The sequence below is a fragment of the Acomys russatus genome, chromosome X, assembly GCF_903995435.1.
Source record: "Acomys russatus chromosome X, mAcoRus1.1, whole genome shotgun sequence".
NCBI lineage: Eukaryota > Metazoa > Chordata > Mammalia > Rodentia > Muridae > Acomys > Acomys russatus.
This window is the reverse complement of record NC_067169.1, coordinates 93,220,268-93,239,610: the sequence shown is the minus strand read 5'-3', so window position 1 is coordinate 93,239,610 and position 19,343 is coordinate 93,220,268. Positions and strand designations below refer to the sequence as shown.

General features: G+C 41.8%; 2 protein-coding genes across 2 annotated transcripts in view; both read left to right on the top strand.

Annotated features, from left to right (window-relative positions):
• The first annotated feature begins 2,511 nt into the window (after positions 1–2,511).
• Positions 2,512–19,134, top strand: Nkrf (NFKB repressing factor). Its single transcript, XM_051142269.1, has 3 exons — positions 2,512–3,207; positions 14,512–14,642; positions 15,780–19,134. The coding sequence occupies exons 1-3, from the start codon at positions 2,942–2,944 to the stop codon at positions 17,735–17,737; spliced, it is 2,355 nt and encodes a 784-aa protein (XP_050998226.1). The 5' UTR covers positions 2,512–2,941; the 3' UTR covers positions 17,738–19,134.
• The window catches only part of Steep1 (STING1 ER exit protein 1), a 46,277-nt gene continuing 41,445 nt past the window's right edge, over positions 14,512–19,343 (top strand). The window contains exon 1 of the mRNA XM_051142271.1: positions 14,512–14,642. The gene's annotated coding sequence lies outside the window, so the exon portion shown is untranslated. The remainder of the gene's footprint in view (positions 14,643–19,343) is intronic.

Sequence of the window (19,343 nt, the reverse complement as noted above, 5' to 3'; positions counted from 1 at the left end):
AGGACTAATCAACCCTTAAAGATCCTATCTCTTTTTCTGTTCTTGGTTATTTTTTGTTTATTTGTTTGTTTGTTTTGTCTTTTCTTTTCTTTTTCCGGTTTTTCAAGACAGGGTTTCTCTGTGTAGCCTTGGCTGTTCTGGACTCACTTTGTAGACCAGGCTGGCCTCAAACTCAAAGCGATCCACCTGCCTCTGCCTCCCGAGGGCTGGGATTAAAGGCGTGCGCCACCACGCCCTGCATCTTTTCATTTTTTTAAGATGAGGTCTCACTTAGCCCAGGCTGGATTTGTAGTCACTTTATAGCAGCAGCTAGCTCCCAAGCACAGAAATTGCACTTGAGCCTATCACACCTAGCTTAAATCCCTATCTCTTTTTTTCTAAAGATTTATTTTATGTGCACTAGTGTTTTGCCTCCATGTAGGTATGTATGTATATCACATTCATGCCTAGTACCCACAAAGGTTAGAAGAGAACATCGGGTTCCTCTAGAACCAGAGTTACAGATGATTGTGAGCCACCCTGTGGCTGTTACAAGTCAGGTCCTCTGCAAGAGCAACAAGTGTTCTTAACCACTGAGCCATCTCTTTGGCACTGAGACCTTGCCTCTTTTTTATTTAATTAATTTATTCAGATTACATCTAAATCTTGTATCCTCCCATTCCTCCCTCCCTCCCACTTTCACCCTATTCCTCTGCCCTATGTCTGTGGCCAACAGGGACCTCCTCTCCCACCCCCTACCATATGGTCACAGCCTATCAAGTCTCATCCTGGCAGTCTGCTTATCCTTTCTCTGAGTGCCACCAGGCCTCCCCACCAAGGGGAGGTGGTCAAATATGGGACCCCAGAGTTCATGTCAGAGTCAGTCCCCGCTCTTCACTCAACTGTGGAGAATAAGACCTTACCTCTTAATGCCCATCACATTGGCCAGTAAAATTCAGCAACTGAATTTTGAGGGGTACATAACCATAAAAGCCTGAGCTTAACCCAATTATTAAAACAGCATCTTAAGAGGTGGACTCTAAGAAACTAGACCGGTGCAAAGAGAAAGACATTCATTCATCGGAGTAGCCTATGGCATGCCCATGGAAGCCAGTGCAGGCATTAACAGCAAAAGAGGAACTCCCTGTTTTCATAGACTGGACATTTATTTTATCAATGGAAAAAGAGTCAGTTGTTTTAATGTGTTTCTTTCTCAATTTTTTATTAGAAGATTTAAGAGATACAATACTAACTTAAGAACAATATCAAGACCAGAATAAAAATTACCCCACTGAGTGGAAATAGTTAAATGTGTAGGAATGTGCATAAACAGAATACAACAATGTATTCAGTAACATTACTAATAACAAGAGGAGATAAACCTAGAAGGAAATTTGCACACTTCTTAGCAGAACAATCTCAAGAATTAAATTTTTTTCTCATAAATGATTAGGTGTGGACCCATTCAATGAGTTTTGATATTTTTAACTATAAACTCTGGTGAAAGAAATTCTCCCCCTCCCATGCATCCCTTTAAACTTTTCTGGCATCTGCCCTCCCTCAGTGCCTCATAGACACACATATATAAATTAGAAGTTAAATTTGCCGTTCTTGTCAATCTGCAAGTTGAGCACAGAGGTAAGTATCTGTAATCCAACCACCCAAAAGGCCTGGGAAGAAGTGTAGGTTCGAAGCTACCCTTAGTTATATAAGACTCTCTCTCTCTCTCTCCTTTTTTTTTTTTTAAGTTGAAGGTAATAGGTCAAAAGACACCTTGTCGGTAGTGCTGATGGTAGTGCAAATGTTAAATCTATGCAGGATAAATTTTCATCACCAAGATTGTAATCTATACAATGATTTGGCCATTACGCTGCCCAGCAGCAGCTTTTAACTAGTCTTTTGGAGGCTTCTTAGTAAACTGAAATATAACAGCATATGATGATATACTTTGCAATCCCAGCACATGGAAAGTGCGGGACAGAAGTTCAAGATCACCCTTGGTTTCAGTGATTTGGAAGCTAGCTTGGGCTACCACTGAAGAAAAGCAAAACCCAAAAATACATTGATGCGACACTGAATAGTCTGCAACCATGATCAGAATAGTGTATTATGTTATTTTATTTGCAAGTGTCTCATTTTCAACCACCCTTTCATAAGCATCTCCAAAGCTGATGAGAAACAAGGCATTGATTTTTCAAGCTCTTCTCTGAAGAGGCATCTAAGAGAGCTAATCGGGAAACCATGCCAAGTGTCCCTGAAACCTACAACCCTTCCAAAGCCCACAGCCTCAGGCAGAGCCCACAGCCAGGCATCCCTGCCAACTAATCACCAGAGGGCACCTTCCAGGGAATCATGATACTCTGGAACCTAGGCTTCTATCAGTTAGTCCCCTACCCAGAGTCTCCGCCCTCCGCTGGTCACCAGAGTGAGTCAATGGTGAGTAACGTCAGAGGAAGGAGAAAAATGCCAATCACGCGAGATTTAGCGACGTGATTTTGAAGTTGGAGACCGGCTGCGGCGCGTGCGCAGTGGCCTCACAACCTCAGGGTGGCACGCGGGGAGGTAGGCTGAGAGACCTGAGCCGGGCAACCCAGCGTGCTGGTGCTTCTTTTTTTCCTTGCTGTTACTCTCTCACTGTATGGGTCTGAGGGTCCGAGGAGGCTCAGTGTAGCAGGGCTCAACTCCTCTGGCCTGTGCGCCGGGTATATGAGGAAACCCTCATGTTCCCACACTAGTTGGAACGGTGTGCCCGGCATAGAGACCAGGACCGTTGTTAACCATTTTCCCTGTGAGCGTAGTAGCCCCCAGGCATACACTCCCGTCCCCTTCCCTCGAGACTTGGCCTTGACCGTCCCTCACACGGGTCCAGCCCCTCCTCACCCCCGCCACCACCTCGATTGCCCGTGGTGGCCAGTTTGTCGGCATCGTCCCTGGGGGACGTCCCCACTGTGAAGCAGAGAAGATGGCTGGAGGACGTCTGCTGCTGGGGGGCGACTTCCTGTCGCCGCCGCCGCTGCCCCCCCTCCCGCCGCCACCGCTGCCCCCCCTCCCGCCGCCCCCGCCTGAACCAGTGCTGGAGCAGTGGCGCTATAGCCACGAAAGTGACTGGCAGTGGGCTCTGCGGCGGAGCTTCATCTGTAGGCACCTGCACAGCTATCCCGGAGCTGCTCTCGACCAGCTCCTCGCGCTCTCTGCCGCCTGGACCAACCACGTTTTCCTGGGCTGCAGGTGAGGCTGATGTTAGGAAGTCGAGTTAGGGACGAGGGTGGGAGATGGGTGATGAAGGTTGCCTTAGGGAGGAGGGCAAGGGACAGATGATAAGAGTTAGGTTTACAGACAGCCCAAGGGAAGGAGAGGGTCAATAAAGGTGGTCCAGATGGGAACGGACAGGATGCGGATGATGGCTTGGAGACTTACGATTTTAAGATTTGCTAGATAACACGGAGAAGCTTCACTAGTGGTTGGGCGGTGCGGTGGGATGCCGTGGTGGCCGGCAATGACATAACACAACAGCACACGAGGGCACTGAGATACTCCTCCAGAATCAGAGCTGGAGATAAAGTAGATCCTGAAAGAGGATTATTGAGAGATAGTCGTTGTGATTGGTGATAAATAGCAGAACCTCAGACCTGTATTGGGTCTTCCAAGGATGCGGCATCTGCAGAGGATTTTCGGTGGAGCTTAAGGGGGGAGGACAAGGAACTCCGCGGTTCTAACCCTAGGCTCCTGGCCACTCTCTTCTTCCATCTCCATTAGATAAAGCACACTCTTGTCCTCGCAGCCCCCCAGCCAGGTCTTACAGTCTTCTCCTGGGGAGGCGGTATGTGTCAGGTCTTTGAGCTGCAGTGTCAGGCTTGCTTGTAGATTGGCGCATAATGTACTCAAACAAAGAAATGGATCTATCTGCTGTAAAAATGGATTGCCCTCTTTTCACCCTAAATGGACTAGAAGGAATTAACATTTGGCCTCTGTGTGAGGTTTTAGGGTTGTATGTGTCTCTGTTTCCTCCTTTCCTAGAACCTGGTAGCTTCTGAACAGGCCTCTTGGAAAGCACTTTGCGTTCTATGGAGACTGCAGTATGGTTCCAACGCAGTTTTTTTTTCCCCCTTTGAACAGGATGCTTGAGTCCTCTGTCCTTCAGAACCTCGAAATTGGCCTTATCCTAGACTGATTTGTTCAGTAGACTGGGAAGATTCTTTCTTTATATTTCTGCCTAGTACCCAGTTTGTTTTTATTAAGAAAAATGAGAAATTCGGGAAAATGATCAGATTTGGTTCAGCCAAATCAGTTCTACGGACGACTGTAAACAACGCAGAAGAAATTGTCTATCCTACTCCAATAGTTGAATATGCCATCCAATGAGAAACTTTGCTTTGCCCTGTCACAGAATTTTTTTCTAGTTAACATAATTTCCACCTCTAGAGATAATGACTATTTGACTGGAAGAGCTAGTTGCTCCTGGCAAAGCCTCAGCAATTAATTGTCAAATAAATGTAATTTATCTAACAGTGTGTACCTTTATCATACAATCCTTAGTCTTAATACCACAAAAGGCTATATGGAATAAAAATCCTAAAAACATCTTCAATAGAGGGAGATAACTATCCTTTGTGTTCATAACTAAACTTACCTTCCTGCTAGAATGCAGGCTTTGTGGGGGGTAGGATTTTACTCTGTTATTCTGATTCACATGTTTGTCCTCAGTGCCTAGAATAAATCCTGTGTAGTATTCTACTTTAGCATAATAGCTGCTTAGTAAATGTCTGGGGAGTAATAGATGTATACAGCTTTGTGACATATAGCATATTTTGAACTTTCTATCTTATAACCACCCTAGGGGTTATGGGGTATCTTCTTTTTTTTTTTTTTTTTTTTTTTTTTTTTTTTTTTTTTTTTGAGACAGGTTTCTCTGTGTAGCCCTAGCTGTCCTGGACTCGATTTGTAGACCAGGCTGGCCTTGAACTCAGAGATCCACCTGCCTCTGCCTCCCTGAGTGCTAGGATTGCAGGTGTGAGCCACCATGCCCAGCTTCCTTTTTACAGCTAAACCAATGGAGGTCAAGAAATTAAGTTACTGTGCAAGGTCTCACAACTGTTTCCAATCTGATGCTTTTTCCCCTGAGACACAGCTGCCATGTTTGGGAAAGATGGATGAGAAGCAAAAGCAAGTAACTGGCATAAGTCAAATCTCTAAATCTTAGGCTCATGCCCTAAAAACAGCAGCTTCACACATAACCAGGGTATAAATACAAACCAAGCCAATGGGGGTTGGCCTGAAAAGCACTGTTTGCATTAGATCTGACCATTAGCCCAAGAGAACTTTGAAAGTCTGTGACTTGGTGTGGTCTTTAGTCCGGTAGGCCTTGTTAGATCTCTCTTTGGGTGCATAAAATCTACCTCCTCAAAGTTGGCAGGGCTCTTGTTTTGTGTGACAGACTGTTCTTCTCTCAAGTGAATTGCAGAAACTTGGTGACATGGCCCTTTGTTAGCTCAAATTATTAACTGGTTGTTCAAAGGATTCCATTTGAGTAGAAGCTGAGATTAAAAAAGGAAATCTGAAATTGAGATTCAGAGGGTGTTTTGTTTCCTTTCGGTATATTGACCATTTCTGTGGAACAAGTTTGAATTTGTTTATATGTGCATGCCTGAGAGAGAGAGAGAGAGCCAGAGAGAGAGAGAGAGAGAGACAGACAGACAGACAGACAGACAGAGATGGGGGGGTGCAGATATTGAGTGTCACCTCTATCATTCTGTGCCTATTGTTTGAGACAAATTCACAGAATCGAAGCTTAGCAGTTAGGTTAGACTGACTGGCCTCTGAGCCTCTGGGGTCTGCTATCTCCTCTCTGCCAGCTTAGGGCTTGCCCAGACCACAAGGACACCCTGAAATAATAACAATAGCAATGACCTGTTATGTTTATTAAAAGACAGGTTCCAGGGCTCCTACTCCCAGGCTTTCAAATCAGAAGATCTGAGGAAGGGCCTCAAAATTTTTTTTCTGTCAGGTTATCAGGTGTTGCTGATATTGCTGATTCGAGGGCCAGTCTGAGAAACACCACTTTATAGGATAAAGTAATAGATTGATGTTTTTCAACCTACTTTTTTTTTGAGCCAGGATTTCATGAAGTCAGTCTGTCCTTGAGCTCGCCATGTAGCTGAGGATGATCTGACACTTGTGATTTTCCTGCCTCCGCCTCTTGAGTGCTGAGATCTCAGGGTGCACTACCATGTCCAGTTTTATCCATGCTGAGGATCGAACCAAGGGCTTTCTGAATGCTAGGCAAGCACTCTGTCAATCAGTCTACATCTAATAATCTTTCCCCATTGTCCAAGCAACCAGGAAGCTCAGAGAACTTTCCCCTCACTTTTTCTGTTTTACAGAAGTACAGAGAGTATCAAGAAGTCTTGCTGGCTGTGACAGCTCATGCCTAGAATCCCAGCACTTAGGAGTCTGGGACAGGAATAATTTCCCGAGAAATTTCTAAAATGGTTTCAAAACATTAGTCTTGTAGCTAATGAAAACTTATTAGTCCTTTGATCAGTTACATATATGACGCTTATATAATTATGCATATGAAAGCCAGGGTGTCTGTGCAGTTTTTACTTACAGATTATAGCTTGTTTGCTGCTGTATTTGTTTTGCAGGACTGAGTGTAGAAACTACAGTTTCATGCATGCTGGCCAAAGACTGTACCATGGTGATCCTCTCACAGCCATTTAAGAAGACATAGTGTCTAGATTACCTGGAATATTCAGTTTTCTAGTCTTGATCCATAGGACTTAGAAGCAGAGTTCTGCCCTACAATCCCTGGCTTATTAATCTTTTGTTAATGTATTAATAGAGAAATAGAATGAGCAGCTACCTTAACTTCTTTACCCCAGTACAATTCTGGAGAGGTTGGAAGGTAGATTCCAGATATATGTGTGCTGGGAAACATAGCTTTGCACATACATACACAAGTCATTGGTGAAGGAAGTGAGAGTGGGGGCACTTTTGAAAACTTCACCTCTAAGCTATACATGTATTAACTTGGACCATTAAGAATCTTCAAGTAGTTTTCTATTTTGAAGCCCTAATTTTTTTGTTTCTTTTTCTTTCTTTTTGTTGTTGTTTGTTTGTTTTTTGAGACAGGGTTTCACTGTGTAGCCCTGGATATCCTGAAACGCACTCTGTAGACCAGGCTGGCCTCCAGTCCCCAGAGTCCTGCCTGCCTCTGCCTCTTGACTGCTGGGATTAACTCGCCGGTTAAGAGCGTGCATTGTTGTTGCAAAGTTTCTGGGTTTTATTCCCAGCATCCACATGGAGGTTTACCACTGCCTCAGGCACCACACATACATGTGGTACCCAAGGCATACATGCAAGTAGAACATTTATATACATAAAATAATAATTTAAAAATACATGTGCAACTACATCTGGCTTTTAAGTTAGTAATCTTAGCATTTTAATTTAGATTTAGTAGAGCTACTTAATATATTTGTAAATTACTTATAAGCATCTATTATTGAATACTTACTAAATTTCAGGTTCCATTGTATATAATGATTTATGTTTCTCTTGTAGCTGTTCACATAGATGCAATTGTCTTGTGACCAAGACTGTGATATCTATGCAGAAAAATGTGTTGTCCATTATAAATCATCTTTTAATAATATGCTAGACATGGTAGGTGAGTTAAAAAACATCCTGCTTTCCAAAAGCTTGGTGCATTATAAACTACATAAAGAACCTCAAGACCTGTTGTAGTTCTATGGTTTTTGCCTTACGTATTTACAGCCGAATGTGTGATCTAATAGGCATATAAATATGTGATGTGCATGCATTTAAAATTTATAATAGACTTGCCTTATAATATTTTGCTTCATATTCCATAATACAGAACTAGGCAGCCATTGAAACCCATACGGCAGTGGGCTGGGCAATATAGCTCAGTAGTAGAATCTCTGCCTTGAATGCTCAAGTAAGTCTGTGAGTTCAGTTTTCAGCACGGCAAAACCAAGATAGAATAGATGTGGTAGCAACATAAAGAAAACTTTACAATAGATAACAGATCAACACAGGTGATCAATTAGTAATGAGAGGGCATAGAAAACAAACAAAAAGAATATAAAGTAGGGACTGGAAAGATGGCTCAGAGGTTAAGAGCACTGCCTGCTCTTCCAAAGGTCCTGAGTTCAATTCCCAGCAACCACATGGTGGCTCACTACCATCTACAGTGAGATCTGGTGCCCTCTTCTGGCATGCAGGTGTATATGAAGGTGAAATACTGTATATTTAAATAAATCTTAAAAAAAAAAAAAAGAATATAAATTAACCCCTTACACGATACTGAAGTTATCACTGGTTGAGATGTGAAATTTTTCTTGGTCAGTTTTCTTTGGAGTTAAAAGTATTATTTTTTAGTATATTATGAAAAATCACTATGGAAGATAGTAATAACTTGACCTTTATTCTTGGGTGGGTATTGAGATAATTTTAGGAATAGAAATAGAATTCTAGTGAACTTATTAAATATTCTAAATTTTTTGTATAGTATTTTGACTAGTCAAGCATTAGATAACATAATGGTTTCTCCATTCTTATTTAAACCTGCTGGGCTTCTTTTGTATTATGAGTCCCTAATAAAGGACAAAATCTGACTGTGTTGGCAACCTACGCAAGGGTTTATTTTTATAGCCTCTGGGAGATGGTGAATTGTAGCAATTGTAATGAATAGGGAGCAATAAATAGGTACAATAATTACCGGTGCTGGAAAAAGTGAGAGACAAATGAACACGAGTGAGGGAGCCCTAGGTACATCCTTCACAGCATCATATGGCCTGTGTACCATTTTCAGGTACACTGTATATTCAGAGACAGGTTCTAACTGGAGGTCTAGAGAATTTTGACTAGACCCAAGGCTAGTGGCTGAGTTGTACCACCAATTTTTGCAAAGATGAGATTAGTGCTTTTAAAAGTTGTGGGCTTTGGGCTGGAGAGATGGCTCAGAGGCTTAAGAGTACTGTCTGTTCTTCCAAAGGTCCTGAGTTCAATTCCCAGCAACCACATGGTGGCTCACACCCATCTATAATGAGATGTGGTGCCCTCTTCTGGTGTGCAGGTGTACATGCAGGCAAGAACACTGTATATATAATCAATAAATAAATCTTTTTTTAAAAAGTGTGGGCTTTGGACTAGAGAAAGGGCTGAATGGTTAAGAGCACTGGCTTTCAGAGGACCTGAGTTCAGTTCCTAGCGCCCATATAACAGTTCACAACTGTCTGTAACTCCAGTTCCAGGGACACCCTCTCTGGCCTTATGGGCACCAGGCATACACATAGTACACAGACATATGTGTAGGTAAAACATCAATAAACATAAATACTTTTTAGAAGTAATGAATAAAAAATGCTTTTAAGTCTTTTGCTTTCATCTTTTCTTTGGGAAATTGGACTCCCCACATCCAAAAGGAAGTGATGTATAGAATGTGTGATGCTTTAGATATCTTTTCTGATGCTCAGGTAAGAGTAAATAAAAGTACAGTTACTCTTGGTACTCAAGTACTGATGATAGCTGTAATAACAATCGTCTGTAAGACACTCAGGCTGTAGCTAGCTTCCCACAGTCTCACATTGGTGACTACTAGGTTTGGGTGTATGCTTTACAAGGAAAGCTGTCTGGTGGGCATGGAAAACTACTGCACTGGAAGGGGAAGATGTTCATCTTCAACCTCACACCGATTCTGGAAAAGCTGTACTTGTTTCTCAAATTCAGGACTTTCTTCCCAAATGTTACCAGTTAGGCCAAAAAAGGCTCTGGAAATAGGAAGGTGACAACAAAACTTTAATTGCACCTACTTTTTAAACTGCTGTGCAGTAAAATTGTTATCAAGAAGCCGATCTAGCCTGCTGTGGTGCACACATATAATACTAGCACTCTGGAGGCTGAGATGAAAGGCTAGCCTGAGTTACACAACAGTTGTATATTGAGACCCTGTCTCAAAACGGAAAGATGGGGTTGGTGGAAGGAAACAATGAGAAGAAACACGGCACCTATAAGGCTGGTGAGATGCTTCAGGCATTTGCCACTAAGCCCGGCAACCTGAGTGGGATTCCCAGGACTCACATGGTGAAAGGAGAGAGCCAGTGCTCACAAGTGGCCCTCTCACCTCCCTATGTACAATGTGGCACATGCGCAACCCCCTCCGGGCATGATAAATAAGTGCGATAAAGCAAACCCAGTAGTACTCTATCAGTTTCCCTCCATGATTATAAAGTACTACACTTAGGATAATGGCATTGTCATCACCAACAGATCTTACTCAGAGTCCTCTAGTTTTACTAATATGTTTGTGTTTCATTCTGTATAATTCATCAGGTATAGATTTTTGGTTTTTTTTTTTCCCCCCTGTGGCACTGAGGATGGAACTGCATACTAGACCAGTACCCTATCACTAAGCAACACCCTGAAACTGTAGGGTTTTTAAGTCAGTCACTATAGTCAATATGTTTTAATATTCTGGGCAGGTGAGATGACTCCGTGGGTAAAGGAGTCACACAAGCCTGATGGCCTAAGTTTGATCATCCGGAACCCACAAAAAGGCGGAAGGAGAAAACTGACTCCAGTGTTGGTCTCTGACCAACACATGTGGCAGACACCATGGTGTGTGTTTTGTTTCTTTGTTTGCTCATTTGTTTGGTTTTCAAGACAGGGTTTCTCTGTGTAGCCCTGGCTGTCCTGGAACTTGCTTTGTAGAGCAGGCTGGCCTCGAACTCACAGAGATCTGCCTGACTCTGCCTCCCTGAGAGCTGGGATTAAAGGTGTGCTGGACCACCACGTCCAGCTGTAATACGTTTTTTAAAGAAGATTTTTAATATTCCCGGTGTATTATTATTTTAAAATAACTAACCTAATACCCTCCCACTCACTGTGACCTGTATCAGTGGTTGTTTCTTTTTTCTTGCTATGTAGTTTTCTATTGTGTGTTTGAACTAGAATTTTAACCATTCACCTTTTGAAGATATCTGGGCTGATTATGGTTATGCCTATAAAACTGTCGTGAGCATTCGTTTACATTTTTAAAAATTTTTATGTACATTGGTGTTTGGCCTGCATGTATGTCTGTGTGTGTGTGAGGGTGTCAGATCTTGGAGTTACAGAAAGTTGAGAGCTGCCATGTGGGTGCTGGAAAATGAACCCGGGTCCTTTGGAAGAGCAGTCAGTGCTCCTAACCGCTGAGCCATCTCTCCAGCCCCCATACAAGTTTTTTTGTATGAACATAAATTTTCAATTCTTTGGGATAAATGCCCAGGACCAAGGGTTATATGGTAATTGATGTTTAGTTTATTAGAACATGCCAAGTTGTTTTCTAGAGTAACTATACGATTTTATAGTCCCACCAGCAATGTCTAAGGGATCCAGTTTCTCCACATTCTTGCCAGCATTTGATGTCATCACTACTTTATTTTGGCTATCTTGGTATGTCGATAGTGTCTTTCAATTGCATTTCCCTGGTGGCTGATGGTGCTCAACATCCTTTGTTCATTTGCAGTTGTCTGTACTCTCCAGTGATGGGCTCTATTAATGACCTTTGTTGGTGAGGGGTGTACATATATACATGTGCAAGCATGTGTGCAAGTGAATGCACCTGCAGAAGCCAGAGTAGAATGTCAAGTGTGTCTTCCTTAGGTGTTCTTTACTCTTTTTTTTTTTTTAAGATGGGGTTTGTCACTGAACGCAAAGCTCACTGTTTTGGCTAGGTTGGCTGGCCAACTAGCTGTAGCATCCACCTGTCTCTACCCCTCAATGCTGGGGCCACTGAATGCCCAGCTTTTACAGAGGTGCTGGGGATTTCCATCCTGGGCCTCCTGTTTGTACAGCAAATGCTTTTACCCTCTGAGCCATCTCCCCAGCTCCTTCTGTTCATTCAAAAGCTTGATTCTGGTCCTCTTGAGTTTGGAGCTAACAAGTTCTTGACAAGTACAAAAATATTTGCCCCAGTCTATAGTTCGTTTTCTTTGTAGAGTCTTTTAAGATTTGAATTCTGAGTAGGTCCATTTTACCATTGTTGTCAGTTTTAAGACTTTCATTCATTTATGTTTGGGTGTATTTAGCTCACACATATGTCTGTATCATGTGCATCCTGGAAATTCTAAAGTTATGTATGTCATGAACTGGTTGTGAAATTATTGATGGTTAGCTGCCACATGGGTGCTGGGAACTGAACAACAAGCACTCTCCAGCCTACACTTTTTTTCGATCATACTTCTGGTGTTAATTGTAAGAACTACTTGCATAGCCTAGATTTTTTTTTTTTTTTTTTTTTTTTTTTTTTTTTTTTTTTGAGACAGGGTTTCTCTGTGTAGCTTTGGCTAACCTGGAGTCACATTGTAGATCAGGCTGGCCTCGAACTCACAGCAATCCGCCTGCCTCTGCCTCCCGAGTGCTGGGATTAAAGGCATGCACCACCACTGCCCAGTCTCCTAGACCTTCACAGTTTTCTCCTACTTATTTTTTTTTTTAATGGAAGTTTTACAGTTTTACATTTTATGCTTTTGTAAAGTGAGGGTTAGGTTTGCCTGCCTGGTTTTTACATATAGGTATTCATTTTTTGCAGAGGCTCTTCCTCTGTGGGGTTATATTTGTAACTTTGTCAACACCAGGTTTGTATTATTTACGTGACTCTAGTTCTGGGTTCTCCCCTGCCTACACTTCACCAGTGCCTTGCAGAGTGATAGTAGGCGATCATTTCTTCCTTAATTAGCTGTAATGCTTTGGTAAAAGTTTTCCTGGGGCCAGAGAGAGTGTTCTTACTGTTTGTGAAGAGGAGTGGAGTTTTGTTCCCAGCGCCCACATTAGGCAGCTCACACCTGTAATTAAGAGCTCTAAGAGATTGGGCGCCTCTGGCCCCCCTGCGGCACCTACGCTCATGTGTGCACACCTCCCCCATGAATATACATAACTGAACCTAAATCATTTTTTTTTTAAAGATTTTTATTTTATTGTGTATATAGTATTCTGCCTAGTAGAGGGCCCAGTAGAGGGCACTAGATCTCGTTGTAGATGGTTGTGAGCCACCATGTGGTTGCTGGGAATTGAAATCAGAACCTCTGGAAAAGTAGACAGTGCTCTTAACCGCTGAGCTATCTCTCCAGCCTGAACCTAAATCTTTAAAAGAGGGTTTCCTTGACAACACTTTGGTGGGTTTTTTTTAAAGATTTATTTATTAGGTATACAGTGCTCTGCTGGCATGTACACCTGCACACCAGAAGAGGGGCAATAGATGGTTGTGAGACACCATGTGGTTGCCGGAAACTGAACTCAGGACCTCTGGAAGAGCAGTCAGTGCTCTTAACCTCTGAGCTATCTCTCCAGCCCCCACTTTGGTGGTTTTAAGAAACACTTTATACAGGAAAATACAGGGTAATGCCTGCTTTCTTCCTTTGATATTGTTTACAGAAAGTTGGTATCTTTCACCCTTCAAAGGTGACTGATAAGGTTTGTAAGTATTGTGAACCAATGGATTTGAACAAATTTGATGTGTTTCAATCCATGCTACCTATCAATAATATTCAAATAGGCTCATGGTACCAGGAGTTTAATCTGATTGGCTTCTGGCACAACTCTTGTGACCTTTGACAGTTTCTTTGTTTGTAGGCCCAAGATCTCCCAGGCACTTCTTAGACATTTCCTGCTCCAGATTTGGAAGCATGCATTTCTCTGAGGAGCATGGTTTCTTTTCATGAGAAATGAAAGCAGCTACAATTGGGAATTTGGCAACCCGGCTGTCCTTAATACTCTTAGTATTTTTGTAAGCATATAAATGTAATTGTTTACATGTAATATGTATATGAAAGAGAAAAATCACGAGTGTCTACTTATTTTCAATTCACGTGTTAAAAATAAGACTTTGGGCTGGGTGTGGTGGCGCATGCCTTTAATCCCAGTACCTGGGAGGCAGAGACAGGTGGATTGCTGTGAGTTCAAGGCCAGCCTGGTCTACAAAGTGAGTCCAGGACAGCCAAGGCTACACAGAGAAACCCTGTCTCAACAAAACAAAACAAAACAAAAACACTTTTTGGCTGGAAATTATGCCCTTTAAAATTATTTATTTAAAAAAATAAAAACATTATTTATTTGTATGTGTATGGCTGAGTTTTGCCTGCATATATGTCTGTGCACAACATGCTTGCCTGTTGCCTGAGAAGGACAGAATAATGTTGTATGCTCTGGACCAGGAATTATGAACAGTTGTAAACTGCCATGTGGGTGCTGAGAGTCAAACCCGGTCATTGGAAGAGCATCCTGTGCTCTCAACTGATTTCTCTGGGCATGAGTTTGTATATTTTATGCAGAAAATCTTGATTTAATGCCCAATGAATAACTTAAGTATTCGTTATACAGGTAAATATTTTAAGTCTGATGATTCTTTGTTTTCATAACAAAAATACTCTGTTGATAAAGTCCTTTGGGAGCAATGATAAGGCTATCTCACTTAGAAGCATAAAAAGTATATCTATGCCTATTTTAATTGTAAATTATGTTAATTTATAGATACAGCCCACGCTTGATGGAAAAAATTCTTCATATGGCCGAAGGTATTGATATTGGGGAGATGCCGTCATATGATCTGATGCTGCCCAAAGCTTCCAAAGGCCAAAAACGCTACCTTTCAACCTATGATGGTAAGTATAACTTGTTTCTGGAAGGTGGGATTTAAAAAAGCGTGGCTTCTTACAATGATATGAATGTGGCACATGGCATCAAATAACACTGGTAGAATTGAATTCTATGCAAGATGAATGATTTTTTAAAATTTTCTTTTTGAGACAGAGTCTTTCTGTACAGCTCTGGCTGTCCTGGAATCTACTTTGTAGACTAGGCTGGCCTTGAATTCAGATATCCACCTGCCTCTGCCTCCCAAGTGCTGGGATTAAAAGTATTGCCACCAAGCCTGGCCCAGGTAAATGGTTTCTAACACACAATTTTTGAGGATGCTAAAAAGAACTAAAAGTACAGAAGTCTCAGTATAATGCTGTCTTTGAAGTCTATCCCATGGAACATGCCTCTAACTAGAAGAGGCTCATTCTGAGAGCATCTGAGCATCTGAGTAATTAAGTATTCTGGGACAGGTCCAGATGGACTAGCTTTCTACTGAGGAATGCTACAGGGAAAAAGCACAAGTCTCTGCTATAGCCTTTGTAGTAGGTCTCCGTGGCTTCAAATGTGGTACCCCCCATTAACTACCAGTTCCAAGTGTTGTTTGTTCTAGAAATACAGGTAACAGCCTTTTGTGCAAGACAAGTCAGAACTAAAGGTTTTGGTTGAAAACTGTTGGTTTTTGCTAAAGCAATATCATAGCCACTCACCTCTGATATAAAAGAGATTTAGTAAGCATATCTGGTTCCATCATTTCTGTTTCATTAGTCAGCTGAAGTTCTTCTGGGGACCTTTTCACACAGGTGGTAAGCGATTGTCCCGGTACATCCAGCATATGTGGAGAGTATATTTCACTTGTGTTTTAGCTCTTTTTTTTTTCTTTTTTCTCTTTTGTAAAGGCATCTCCTGGTCATGCGTGGCGACAGCCTATATATGTGATTAGATGAATTATTTCCTGCTTAGAGTCTTTCTTTATACACAGAGGGAGAGGGAGTGTCGCTGCTCATGGTAGAGTCTTACTATGAATCCCTTTATCCAGGTGACTGGAACAGACCTTGTACCGACAGTGCAGTTTTCAGATAATACGGTTGGTGCTATTTTCCTGCTTGGTTCTTTTGAAATATTCCCATTTTAATGAATTGTAAATTTCACTCATTCTATAGGTCAAAATCCTCCTAAAAAGCAAGCTGGTTCCAAATTCCATGTGAGACCTCGTTTTGAGCCTGTACATTTTGTAGCTAGTAGTTCAAAAGCTGAAAGACAGGAAGATCCTTATGGCCCTCAAACAAAAGAGGTAAATGGACGAACACATTTTGCCAACATGCCAAGAAACTTCTACCAAGATTATACTCAAGACTCTTTCAATATACAAGATGGAACGTCTCAGTATTGTAATTCGTCAGGATTTATTTTCACAAAAGAGCAGCCTGTAACAACCAACATGTATTTTGACAGTGGGAACCCTGCCCCAAGCAGCGCATCCCAGCAGGCAAACTGCCAGCCACTTCCCGAGCCTTCTCCTTCACAGATGTACCCTGAGTCAGTGGTCGCCGAGAAACAGTATTTTATTGAGAAGTTGACAGCAACTATCTGGAAGAACCTTTCTAATCCAGAGATGACTTCTGGATCTGATAAAATTAATTACACTTACATGCTAACTCGTTGTATTCAGGCTTGTAAGACAAATCCTGAGTACATATATGCTCCTTTAAAAGAAATCCCTCCTGCCGACATCCCCAAAAATAAAAAACTTCTCACAGATGGTTATGCTTGCGAAGTTAGATGCCAAAATATCTATCTAACTACAGGTTATGCAGGCAGCAAGAATGGGTCCAGGGATCGAGCTACTGAGCTAGCTGTGAAACTCTTGCAGAAGCGGATTGAGGTTAGAGTTGTCCGGCGGAAATTCAAGCACATAATCGGAGAGGACCTTGTGGTGTGTCAGATTGGTATGCTTTCCTATGAATTTCCCCCAGCTCTGAAATCACCAGAAGACATGGTAGTACTGGGAAAGGATGCTTCTGGGCAGCCTATTTTTAATAGTTCTGCCAAACACTGGACCAATTTTGTCATTACAGAGAATGCAAATGATGCCATTGGCATCCTTAACAATTCTGCCTCATTCAACAAAATGTCAGTTGAGTACAAATACGAGATGATGCCAAATCGCACATGGCGGTGTCGAGTATTCCTGCAAGATCACTGCTTAGCTGAAGGTTATGGAACCAAGAAAACAAGCAAACATGCAGCGGCTGATGAGGCTTTGAAAGTTCTTCAAAAAACACAGCCCACTTATCCATCTGTCAAAAGTTCCCAGTGCCACTCGGGCTCTTCCCCCAGAGGATCTGGGAAGAAGAAAGACATAAAAGATGTTGTGGTTTATGAGAATTCTTCCAATCCTGTGTGCACATTGAATGACACGGCTCAGTTTAACCGAATGACAGTTGAATACGTCTATGAAAGGATGACAGGTCTGCGCTGGAAATGCAAGGTGATTCTAGAGAGTGAAGTCATTGCAGAAGCAGTTGGGGTGAAGAAAAGTGTCAAATACGAAGCTGCCGGAGAAGCTGTGAAAACCCTCAAAAAGACCCAGCCGACTGTTATCAACAACCTGAAGAAAGGGACTGTTGAAGATGTGATTTCAAGAAATGAAATTCAGGGCCGCTCAGCAGAAGAAGCTTACAAACAGCAAATCAAAGAGGATAACATAGGGAATCAACTGCTGCGAAAGATGGGTTGGACAGGAGGGGGTTTAGGTAAATCTGGTGAGGGCATACGGGAGCCTATCTCAGTCAAAGAGCAGCATAAGCGAGAAGGGCTGGGTCTAGATGTAGAGAGAGTCAATAAAATTGCCAAGAGGGATATAGAACAGATCATCAGAAACTACGCCCGCTCTGAGAGCCACTCAGACTTGACCTTCTCCACAGAGCTCACCAATGATGAACGGAAGCAAATCCATCAGATTGCTCAGAAGTATGGCCTGAAGAGTAAGTCTCATGGGGTGGGCCATGACAGATACCTGGTGGTAGGTAGGAAACGGCGGAAGGAAGACCTACTAGATCAACTCAAACAGGAGGGCCAAGTGGGACATTATGAGCTCGTTATGCCCCAAGCAAACTAAGAGTTTACTAGGTATCTTATAAATGCCACATGAGGCAGAGTTACAAATAGTAATTTTTAAAACCTCCATGTTCTGGTTGAAGAGCATTCTTAAGATGTTTCACCTTGTTCATTTCAGATAGTGCTTTATTAGGTATCGGAACCTGGAGAATTCTGTCCACTTGTATTAGCTTAATCCAGCAGTTGATACTGTGCCGTTACTGTTCGTGTCTTTGATACTGCTCTGTCCCTCAGATTTTAGTAGTTTGTACGAGCAAAAACACCCATCTAAGTGCAATTTCACCCTGAGGAAAATAATTCACATTATAAAGGGCATACATAGCACAGCAATCTGCAACAATATGTAAACTCAATGCTGACTCTAATTAAACTACAGCTAATTCTAGATTTACTTAAAATGTCAAGTCATTTTGTATTATCAGTTTTCATCTTTGTGTGAAGTCAGTTATAGAACGTTTAACAATAAAGTGTGCTGTATGTGTAAATGTCCTTACCAACTAAATGATGTATAACTTTCTTAAAAGTAATTTTAGTGTGTTTTATTTATAACGTTTACCCTGTGATTTCCAGGATATTGGAAGTGATTTACTGTATCTTGTGATATACGACTTTTAATAAATTCTAGTCTTCATGCTAAGAGAGCACTACTTGAGAGAGATGTCGAAAAGTTTCCAAAAAGCCTTGATTCGATCAAAAGAAAGGAAGCTTGAACTGTTTGTTCTTGGTGCCTTGCAGAAAGACTCAGAGCAACTCTCCATTGTAGCTTTCACACGGTCTGTGCACCACATCCAAGGCAACCACAGCTGTGGGAGAGCTTGGTAAAAGACTGAAGATACATTGGTGCTTTGATGAAAAGGTCAGTTGGCTGGTCCCCCTCTCAAAAAGCTTATTATGCCCCAAAGCCAACTTTGTAACATACTTAAAACGGCTATTTTCGCTTATTTCCGGAATGTAAAAATGTATAAAATTAAAGAATTAGTTGTATGCTTCCTGAATAAAAAGGAGCCAAAGTTGATCAAAATGGTGGTGTAATTATTTCTGGAGATCAGCCTAATAGCAACATTTTGGGTCTTTGGAAATGATGGTTGGACAAAACATTTCAGTCAGAGCACATGTGGATAAATGTAGTGATTTAACAAATGGGAACAGAGTCTGTCACTCGTCGTGGCTTTTTTGTTTTGTGGGGTTTTCCCCCCCTAAATGCCAACATTCTAGCTTATCAAATTTTTGGCTGTTTACTTTTGTTTTATTGTATCTCAGATGAATCAAGTAAAATCCAGCAATAGGGCATATGAATATTAATATTGATAAACAAATCCAGAAAAATGGTGGTAAGGACTTTTAGGTTGTTTGCAACGTTTTTTTTCTAAAAAGTTTTTTTTTAATAAGTATGTGTGTGTGTGTGTGTGTGTATGTGTGTGTGAAGATGGAGTGTTATATGCATGTGAGTGCATATGCCATCGGAAGCCAGGGGTGTCAGATGGAGCTGGTGATACACGCTGTTGTGATCCTCCCGACATGGGTGCTGGGGACTGAACTTTGGAACTCTAGAAGAGCAGTATATGCTCTTAACTGCTAAGCCAGCTCTTCAGCCCCCATTTGCAGTA